The sequence below is a fragment of the Paramormyrops kingsleyae genome, chromosome 7 (assembly GCF_048594095.1).
Source record: "Paramormyrops kingsleyae isolate MSU_618 chromosome 7, PKINGS_0.4, whole genome shotgun sequence".
Classification (NCBI taxonomy): Eukaryota; Metazoa; Chordata; class Actinopteri; order Osteoglossiformes; family Mormyridae; genus Paramormyrops; species Paramormyrops kingsleyae.
The window spans coordinates 1,694,036-1,704,924 of record NC_132803.1 but is presented as its reverse complement, the minus strand read 5'-3'; the positions used below and the strand labels follow the sequence as shown (position 1 = coordinate 1,704,924).

The following is a 10,889-nucleotide window of genomic DNA, read 5'->3' as shown; positions in this document are numbered from 1 at the left end:
GCTTGCACCCCAATAATCGCTGTCTGTGGCACGAACACAAATAATTCAGTGTCAATAAGTCAACTTTGAACAAACACCCACAGATGCAGACACGTCACTATTACTGATGCTCACATCCCTGGGGGCACCAGTGCTGACTGTGAGAGCTGGATCTGAGTCCCCCCAGCCTCACCGACTGCTTCCTGTCTGTGAGGAAGTTGCTGATCCAGTGACAGGTGGGGGCAGGCAGAGAGGGCTGGGTGAGTTTGGAGTGGAGGAGCTCCTGGGTGATGATGTCAAAGGCCGAGCTGAAGCCCACAAACAGTATCCTTACACTGGTGCCTGGGTTACGGATGTGGTGTCCTTCAGATGGGCCAGAACCACCTGACCAAAGATGCCAGAGCAACAGGTCTGTTAATCATTTAGTCCTATTATGCATGATATTTTGGGCATCAGTATGATGGTGGAATGACTCTTAATGAGGGAGAACATACATCAGTGTTGTTATGTGAATGAAGATGAAACAACGGAGAATTTAATTCACTTTTGTGTATATATTAATAAATGCAAATTTTGGAAATTGCAATTTTTGGTTAATTGCTTTTTAAAAGGAATATTTTAGGCATTTTTATATCTTTGAAATATTTGCAATACAAATGACTATTTAATATAATTTAGGACTTTGATGTTTTCAGAACATTTAATTGTTGCATATATTCTTTTATCAACCTACAAGCTTTTGTCCATTAATATATCATCTGGCTTAGTTTTGTGTACAATATCGACAGAAAAATATTTAGGATTAAATTCATAAAATCGTGACCAGTTTTAACAAATGTAAGTCTTTATCAAAATTCAGAAGTGTACAGAAGTCAGGTTTTGTAATGACAAAATATATGGAATTGTACAACTGCAGTTGATTTCCACTAAATCTAGAGAAGAGAACTTAAGATTGGAACTTTTTCACATATAGCTCTGGTAAAAAATTAAGAGACCACTCCATTATTTTTTTTAAGAATCTGCATTGTTAAGTCCTGGTTCTGCTGGCAGAAGGCTACACAGCGAAGTAGGCTGCTTCCAGGCGCAACATTTTTAACACAGCAGTACATGAGAACAAGGTGAAACAGAAGACACTGGGAACGACCAAAAACCAGCCAGACAGAGGGCTGAAACTAATTTCTAATGGCAGAGATGACTGTCAGCTTATCTGGCAGCTCCTCATGAATTGTAGGATGACATCTAAAGGTGACCGTCTAAAGCAGTGGTTCTCAACCTGCGGCCTGGAGGCCGCATGCGGCCCGTCACAAATGCAAATGCGGCCCGCGATGCTGACCACGTGAAAAAAGAAAAAAAATTTAAAAATAAATAAAATAATAATAAGTGGTTTTACAATTCATTTTTAAAAATGTATTAAACAAATAAATGTATTAAACAAACTTTGAACAATATTTTTGTCACATAAAATCATTTTGGTGATCATGTATTCATATATGCGCAGAACTGACGCAACTATGAACTGATGCAATTACACAGTTAACGCACACAATTACAAGCGCGCGCGCTCTGACAGATTTAAAACAGTCATCAACTAACGATCAAAATGGACAAATTTGTTATTAGAGGAGAAAAAAGATGTGAGAACGAGAACGATTCGTTAAAACTGTCAGTCAAATGCAAGAAAAATTCATCTCTCGTTTTTCTGATTTTGAGCAAATAAAATATGCAGCTGCAACTTGGCTGCAACTTTCGGTTTGCCTCGCCGCGCGCTCGAAGATGAACTGATGGATGTTTAGGCAAGAGGACACAGCCAAACCGCGCAGCAGTCATCCTCAGTTGCAGAAATGTGGCGAAACATCTCTGGACAAAACCTCAGATTATTAAGTTCAAAAGTGCTTTCCATATTTGGATCCACATACATTTGCGAACGCACATTTTCGGCAATGACGCGCATCAAGTCACGTTTCCGTGCGTCCTACAGACTACAACTTACAGTCACAACTTCATTGTGCTGTTACTCCTTTTGAGCCGAATTTCACCAAATTGGTCGGCTCCCGACAACATCAGGTGTCCCATTAATGGTAAGTAGAATTATACTCTCTAATGATAATAATACATCTAATTATAATAATTTTAGATACATAATATCTGGTTATTGAGCGTTGATAACGTCATATGTAAATAATATGCGGCCCGTGAGACTTGAACTTGGACATAGTGCGGCCCACTGCAAAAAAAGGTTGAGAACCACTGGTCTAAAGGAATGGGAAATTTTAAGTGGTGTGAAGTGCACTGCTAGAAGGAGGACTCATGTCTATATATATATATATATATATATAGACAGGCGCATATACCTATAAACTGAAAAATGAGTGACACAAGAAAGCTTCGCTTATTAATCTAATTTAACGGTTAAAAAAAAAACTTTAGAGTTCAGTGTGGTAATGTTACGATCCAGTCTAGGGTTGGACCGCAACAAAGTGAAAGGGAAGGAGGGATTGGGGAGGACAGGACAACTAGGGCTAGGAGAAGGGAACACGGGACACAGAGGGAGTCTTTTTTTATAGTTTTTTTTATAGTTTTTCACAAACACAGTACAAACACTCCCTACACACCTAGTGAAACACGAAACACCAAGCCAAGGCAAAGGTATCAAAAGGGAAAACCGAGAGGCGAAGTCGAAACACAGGCGAAAGTCCAAAACCAATCAAGCAATCAGAAACCAGGGCAAAAGTACAAGTAAGGGCGAGGCGAGAATCAAAAGTCGAGGGCAAATCAGTCACACACAGTCAATCAAACAAACAAAGTAAAGCGAACGGAGAGCGAGCTAGCAGGCGAGAAGCAAGTAGCGGGCAGACGAAGGGACGAAGTGGCAATCTCTTCAGCCGATGAACCGGAAACTGCTCCGAGGGCAAGGGAGGCGGGGTCAGGTCCAGAGGGCGGAGTCGAGGGGGCGGTTAACCAATCGGCGAGTGGACAGGACGTCCGAAGGACCTGCAGGCATCCTCCTAAACTTACGGCACATCTCCCTTACGGCACGTAACCCAAACTTACGGCACGTAACACCCCCCCACACATGAGTGAACCCACAGGGTTCACTAACAGACACAGACCCCAAATCAAAACCCACATAATAAACACAAGAAAACAAACAGAGCACGAACGTGGTGAAGAAATTAATTAGGCTCTTCACAATCACAGGGGTCCGAAGACTACGTATGGGAATGGCTTCCGGGTAACGAGTTGCAGCACACAACAAAGTGAACAGGTAACAATTACCTGAGCGAGTTTTCGGCAACGGGCCGACACAATCTATAATAACGTGTTCGAAGGGTTCACCGAGTGCAGGAATGGGTTTCAATGGGGCAGGCGCAATCAACTGGTTGGGTTTACCCACAGACTGACAAACATGACAAGTTCTACAATATGTTTTCACATCGGAAGTAACACCCGGCCAATAAATATACCGCAAAACTCGGGACAATGTCCCCGAATACCGAGGTGTCCCGAACACGGGTGATCATGGGCTAAGGACAGTACATGTTCACGGTACGTTCGCGGAACCACCACTTGGAACACCGTGGCCCACTCGAATGGTGAGTCCGGTGGGGACCACTGGCGCATAAGGACTTGGTCGCGAAAGAAGTATGCCGTGGGGTGCTCGTTTACGTCCGGCTTGTCCAAGGCAGAGACACGACAGGGTTCCAAGGACTGATCCTCTTGTTGTGCCGCGATCAGCGCGTCCTTAGTAGAGGGAACTTCAGGGGGGGGAACAGAGTGATTAGGATCAGGGGTCACAGACTCAATCTTCGAGGGTTTATCCAGCATCGGCACAGACATGAACGTGTCCTCGAGGTCAATGTCGGCAAGCTGGCGCCGCTGTGCACGAGTAAGCACACAAGCAGGAAACACCGTCGGGTGTTCCACCGCTACATCATTTTCACAGAGCACGGGGTCCGGAACGACTTCGGGTAGAGGAACGATTCTCTTCCCTGCTATGTCATTCCCAAGAATAAACGTAATGCCTGGGACAGGTAACTGGGGCTGGACAGCTACTCGCACGTATCCCGAGAAATCGGGAGTACCAGTATGCAGGGGAACTCCAGCCACACATAAATCAATTCCCTGCACTAATACATCCGTACCACAGTACGTATCGACAGACAGGGGAATAACCCCCTCTACGAGGAAGGACTGCGCGGCTCCCGTATCCTGCAGGATGGTCACAGGGTGCCTAGCATCTGTCTCACTAAGCGAAACCAAACCAGAGAATACAAACGGTTCGAAAGCAGCATCAACACGAGAGGAGGAGGGCGAAGAACTGTCGGGGCAGGCAGCAACATTTACTTTCCTAGCTGCTGGATGAGCTTCCTTGCGCTTTAACGCAGGGCACACAGAAATGATATGGCCCACTTCATGGCAGTAAAAGCACTCGCGTTTCTCCACGGGTGGTGGAGACGCTGACGAGGGGGAGGTTATAATCGGACGAGTTTTACGAGGCAAAGGAATCGGAGCAAACACAGTTTTGTGGGTCAAAACGAACTCGTCAGCGAGGGTGGCAGCTTCGGTCAAAGAAGCGACCTTTTGTTCATTTAAATAAACTACCATCCGGTCAGAAACACAGTTTTTAAATTCCTCCAGCAATACCAGTTCCTTAAGCTGGTCGAAGGAAAGCACACCACTGGCGCCACACCACTCATCAAACAAGACGGCTTTCTCGCGTGCGAACTCCACGTATGTTTGGCTGGCGGATTTGGGAAGCTTTCGAAAGTTCTGCCGATAAGCTTCCGGCACTAACTCATAAGCTCGAAGCACAGTAGCCTTCACAATGTCGTAATCCAGGCTCTGCTCTAACGCAAGAGCCGAACAAACCTCCTGTGCCTAACCCACAAGCTTACATTGCAGTAACAGTGAAGGTGTTTGGGCCAGTTCAATGTCATAGCAATGCGCTTGAAAATGGAAAAGTAGGCGTCTACCTCATTTTCCCGAAACACAGGAACAAGACCGATGTGTCGGCTCACATCAAAGCTCGATCTACCAATTTCCGGGGAGACAGGCGAGCTCAAGGGAGACCGGGGACTGGGCCTAGGAGCGTCTTGGGCGTCAGCCTGGTCTCGGGCGGAGCGAGCTGCGGGTGGAGGCGTACCTGGTGTGGGTGCTTTACGCGGGAGAGGCATCGGTTTTTGGTCGCCCATGCTCATCCGACGTAACTCCAGCTCCTTCTCAGCCTCCATCTCCATAGCCCGGACACGGAGTAGCTGAGCCTGGTACTCCTGTCTCTTAATCTCAAGATTAAGATTTGATTGTTTAATTCAAAATTAGTAATTTGTAAAGCAAGTCTTGGTAAAGTACGTTTCAGTAACATTGCTAATTAATGCTAATCTGTTGAGGTTGATGTAAGCCTAAAGAATTGTTTTTTGTTTTTGTTTCATCCATCCATCCATTGTCCAACCCGCTTATCCTACTGGGTTGCGGGGGGTCCGGAGCCTATCCTGGAAGCAACGGGCATGAGGCAGGGAACAACCCTGGATGGGGGGCCAGCCCATTGCAGGGCACACTCACACACCATTCACTCATACACGCACACCTAAGGGCAATTAGCCTCAGCATGTTTTTGGACTGTGGGGGGAAACCCCACGACGACACGGGGAGAACATGCAAACTCCACACACATGTGACCCAGGCGGAGACTCGAACCCGGGTCCCAGAGGTGTGAGGCAACAGTGGTAACCACTGCACCACCATGTCACCCCCTGTTTTTGTTTCATGTTTATAATAAATTAATATAGATCAAATGCACACCCTCTTTTCTCACATGAAGTCCGTTTATTCTGCATTTTGCATACATCCATCGATAACCATGAAGCTGCTCAGAGTGCAAAAGCTGCTCACAAATTAAAGTTAATTACATCACCCAAGTCGGAGTAGTTTTTCCGTTGGAATAATCCCCTTTCACATGAAATCCTCTTAATCTGCCTCAGACTTATGTGAACATCATGCCTAGATCCGAGAACAAACTGAATGTCCATATATTGTAGAGTGTAGACCAAGATCAAAGTAAAATTCAATTAAACGCTCCATGTTTTCTGATCAATTATGTTTCTTACACTGACTGATTACTCATATTTCCACTTCAAAGTCACAACAGTTTTGCCTTATGTCGCAAAAGTTTTGGGTTGTAAGTTGTAACGCAAAACATTACTTTTTTTCTTTTCTTCTGCCATTTTTTTTCTCCTCCCTTGACCCCTTAGGGGCTCCGTACAAAGGTGACTAACAGCACAACGCTGATTAGTTCTGTAGCGATAGTCTTCACCCTCATCCCTCCTTTCTTTTGGCTCTGCGGTCGTCTTCCCTTCACTCTCCACTTCAGTACTGTTACTCTGCTGACCGAGCAGTGCAAAATGACGATTTACTAAAAAAAAGTAGCCTATATGAAAGAATTAGGAATCCTAATAAACGTTGAAACGTACATCCAATCTCAGGTGCTTAAAAAAACTCCGGTAAGCATACCATTTAATCAGAGACGTAATCTCGTTTTAGCGAATGACTTTGAGGAAGATGTAAATTATGCAGTTAAAACGTAACAGAAGCATGTGACGGACCGCTTCATTCAGATATAGGTGAAGAAATATCTAAACGAAAAATAATATTAAACCATAAATAAACGATTTATCTTTACGAAAGTATTACATAATATGTTAAGACATGAAAATGTGAATTCGTCTATCATTATGAGAATAGCCGCAGCCAAGTGTTAGAAGCCGCACGTGGCACGCGAGCTGCGGGTTGCCGAGTCCTGGTCTAAAATAGGAATTTGTGTCTGCACATTCAACCCTGCAAGGCCCACTGTTGTAAAATTACTACATTACCTTTAGCTCTCCTGAAAATATACCTTTAAATGTTTTTTTGTTTTTTTTTAAAGACCACATTTACATAGTCATTGAGTCATATTGTTTAGCCTTGCAATGCTATTGGATAGTAAATATGTATATGTACCTGACGATTTGGTCATGAACTCATTCAACCTGCAGCCGCTACTTGAAGCTCATCCCCTTGTTTTACTGGACTGGATATAAGAAGATTCAAGTAAGTAAAATGCCTGAAATATTTTTTGTGTTTATTACAGTGTAGATACTAACTCGAATAAAATAATAGATATGCAATGTCTGTGGTGATTCCAAAGTTCTGCATGTAATTTCTTTGTTAGACTTTGGAGTTTTGACCTACCTGGCTGCAGTTTTGGACTTTGAATTACATAAAGGAATGCATTACTTCTAGTTGCTTGAAGTTTTTTCTGTAGCAGTATTTAAAACTATATATCTTATTTTTAAAAAATTTTGATCCTGGGATTTTTTCTGTACTTGTTTGTTTGCCCAAACAACTACTTGTTGCATTAGGCAGAAACAAATTGTGAATGTTCAGGAATGTTTAGGGGGGATGGTTCCTGCATTACTCAGGGACAGGTGATAATGTTCTTGAATGGGGGGATGTAAGTGGTCTGGGGGTTGCATGCAATCCTTTTAGTATGGTAAGTAGTAATCATAATAGGTGAGCCAGACAGTATTGTGTGTCCTCAGTGTAATGTGTAAATAATATGACAAAAAAAAATATATGCAGCGATTGGGGTGTCGATTTACAGGTAGGAAAATCCATTCATTTGTGTTGTCACCTAAATCCCGGTCCCGACCGACTAAGGGAATTTAACGACTTATAAGTGGCGATTTACACAAGGAATTTTAATGGAAACATCATTAGGAAAAATCGGGACTTTAGCTTGAGCGTCGACTTGTGCACATTGACGAGTTACAAGCCGGTGACTTAGACCAGTTTTACTGTAGTTGACTAAATACAATTTTATCCTGTTTTCTACATTATGATTATCAATAAATCATAAGTGATAAAAATGCAAATGTTGTTCAATTATTATTCATAATGTATAGTCTTATGGTGGTACATGAGCAGTAAAATTTAACCCTTAGGTGTTTATATTTTTTAGAGGGTGTGAGTACAAAATGTAGAAGTTCTGCTCCCAACCAGGCCCAATGCTGCAATATTACAACATATCCCTAAAAACTAACTAAAACAAAAAAAAAATAAAAACTCGTTCATTTCTGCGTCAGAGGACTTCTACAATCTGGAAGGAGAAAAAAATGTGCTATTTTTTTTTTATATTTGGGTTTTACAGGGTTAAAAGACATATCACTGTTTCGCATCTTCATAAGTGCCATATCAATTTGTGGATTGTCATCTATGGGTTGCAAATAATAAAGTCCAAGAAAAACTTCCATAGTTTTCACGTGTCCTCTTTCCGTGCTCTGGTATTGTTAGCCATTAATCAAGCACCTCTGGGATAGTGTCTGCCATTAGGGGCCTTGCTGAAGGGCCCAACAATGATATGAATTGAACTGGCAACCTTTTGATCACAGGCACAGAGTCCAATCCTGCAGAGTCACACGGCTACATTAGGCAGGACAAGTTTCCAGATGCTTCGGACCTTCATCCTGATGACCCAGTTAGAGCAGGACTGAGAGCTCAGAGCCTGATGGTGCAGGACAGATACATGATCTGTATAATGAACAGCTTCAAAGCATGTTCTTCATCCCTTTCTGCTCACAGACGTCCCCCTGCAGGGCTGTGGCCAGCTGCAGCATGGACCAGAAACCTCCCCAGCTAAGTGTGGCAGATGTGAAGGAGGAAGCTCAGGACGTCCTCATATCGGATGTGGACGGGGCCGGGCACAGCAGCCCTGACGAGGCGAAATGGAGCGCTGCTGGTGTGGGGCCCAGCTGCCTTCTGCGCTCACAGGTTGTTCGTCTTGCTTGTTAGTATCCAGGCAACTGCTTGAATATGGCTGGGTGATGTATCACGATTAATTGAACATTTCACCTTAATTATGATTAATGAATGATTGTTTTTTTGCCATCATATTTCATTGACAAGGTTTGTACTGTAAATATGCTCAACTATTGGGATACCTGTGCTTTTACCCTGTAGTACCTTCAGCAGTGAGCTGCTTAGATGGATTATGAGTGGAGAGAGAGCAGCAGCTTGAGGGCAGCTTGTGTTCAGTATCAGTCAGGAAAAATGTGTCCTGTATGATACCTGGTAAAGACATTGGTAGATCTGGCCCTGCTTCTTTGTGTGATGCTGAAACATGTCGCTTTCAGTCCCATAGACCTTCTGAACTCTTCACAGAATAATGTGAAAAACTCTTTACAGAAGAATTTTACTGATACTGTTCTTTTTTCCTCAGAAAGCAGAGAGTACAGTGTGTCCCGTCTTTAATGGGGAGGTGAAAGAAGAAACAGTGTTTCAGGACGTGACTGAGGAGAAGCTGGATGGGGGTGTCAGACCTCCAAACCCAGGTGACTATTAAAAAAAAAAACCTTCCAGCTTCGACAAAATTCCACATGCTGCATCAAACAGATATATAGTGCTGTATGTAAACTGCTACTGAATTCTTGCTTAATTAGACTTCACTGCAGTGGATTTATTTCTCCTGAATCACTTTTCTTCTCAATACCCAGTTCCAAACTTACTTCGCTATTTTACATCCCTCATTTTTCAGTCCAAGATGTCATACCAGAGTGGAGAGTGAAGAAGTTCCCCTGTCCTTACTGTCCTACACTGCCATATACGTCAGAGATTTTCGTCCAGAGACACATCAAGAAATCCCACCCCGAGAAGTTTGACCCCAGTGTGATACTGAAACTTCTCTGCTGCTCCCATTGTGGGAAGAGCTTCACTCAAGCATGCATCCTAAAGAATCACCAGCGGATTCACAAAGGGGAGAGGCCCTATCAATGCTCCCAGTGTGGGAACAGCTTCACTGCTGTAGAAAAACTAAAGGCACACTGGCGGATTCACACAGGGGAGAGGCCCTACCAGTGCTCCCAGTGTGTGGAGAGCTTCAGTCAGATGGGGGCCCTAAAGACACACCAGCGGATTCACACAGGAGAGAGGCCCTACCAGTGCTCCCAGTGTGGGAAGAGCTTCAGTTGTTTAGGAACCCTAAAGAGACACCAGCGGATTCACACAGGGGAGAGGCCCTACCAGTGCTCCCAGTGTGAGAAGAGCTTCAATGACTTGACAAAACTAAAGAGACACCAGCAGATTCACACAGGGGAGAGGCCCTGCCAGTGCTTCCAGTGTGGGAAGCGCTTCAATCAGTTAGGAAACCTAAAGATACACCAGCGGATTCACACAGGAGAGAGGCCCTACCAGTGCTCCCAGTGTGAGAAGAGCTTCAGTCATTCAGGAACCCTAAGGAATCACCAGCGGATTCACACAAGGGAGAGGCCATACCAGTGCTCCCAATGTGGGAACAGCTTCACTGCTGTAGAAAAACTAAAGGAACACCAACGGATTCACACAGTGGAGAGGCCCTACCAGTGCTCCCAGAGTGGGAGGTGCTTTAGTTACTGAGGAGAACGTAAGAAATTTCAATTGTACTCACAGACAATCGAAAGAAAGGATGCTTTTATTTTGCAGGGCCAGTAATTGGAAAGGTGATTTCAAACGGGTCATCCACTTCCTGCACAGCAGTGTTCCCTGAATTGTAAATAAATAAATGAACAAACAATAGAATAATAAAATGCCACCCATTTGCAAAGATTTAGCTTTGTTTCAGATATTTCTGACTTTCGTGCTTAAGGTGTTTGCCAGTTTATGAACATGTTTGACAGTCGATATCTGCTTCTCCATGTACCATTGCTGACTTTATCCATCCCATCTGTATCAGTCATTACATTTTACTCTAATCTCCAGTAGCTGCCATCCATTAGCTTTACTGAGCACTGGCTACACTGGTTTTTTGTACATTACCACTGTGGACATGGTGAGTTAAGGTTGTTACCAAATATTTTCACGTTATTGAATATTCTATTTTTCATACTATTCAAACATGTTAAATG

At 43.7% G+C, this 10,889-nt stretch overlaps 1 protein-coding gene and 1 pseudogene across 1 annotated transcript; both read left to right on the top strand.

Moving 5' to 3' along the window:
* The first annotated feature begins 6,240 nt into the window (after positions 1–6,240).
* LOC140577615 (uncharacterized) lies at positions 6,241–10,594 on the top strand. The gene is made up of 5 exons (XM_072713953.1): positions 6,241–6,476; positions 7,008–7,062; positions 8,593–8,781; positions 9,230–9,341; positions 9,545–10,594. Exons 3-5 carry the CDS (start codon positions 8,626–8,628, stop codon positions 10,399–10,401), a joined length of 1,125 nt encoding a protein of 374 aa, XP_072570054.1. The 5' UTR covers positions 6,241–6,476; positions 7,008–7,062; positions 8,593–8,625; the 3' UTR covers positions 10,402–10,594.
* The window catches only part of LOC111836240 (uncharacterized), a 46,735-nt pseudogene continuing 42,420 nt past the window's right edge, over positions 6,575–10,889 (top strand).

Excerpts from the sequence above, each read along its gene's own strand:
- LOC140577615 (XM_072713953.1), top strand. The coding sequence starts at position 8,626 with ATGGACCAGAAACCTCCCCAGCTAAGTGTGGCAGATGTGAAGGAGGAA. Across the intron at positions 8,782-9,229 it reads GCTGCCTTCTGCGCTCACAG|AAAGCAGAGAGTACAGTGTG; the intron begins GTTGTTCGTCTT and ends TTTTTTCCTCAG. Across the intron at positions 9,342-9,544 it reads TGTCAGACCTCCAAACCCAG|TCCAAGATGTCATACCAGAG; the intron begins GTGACTATTAAA and ends CTCATTTTTCAG.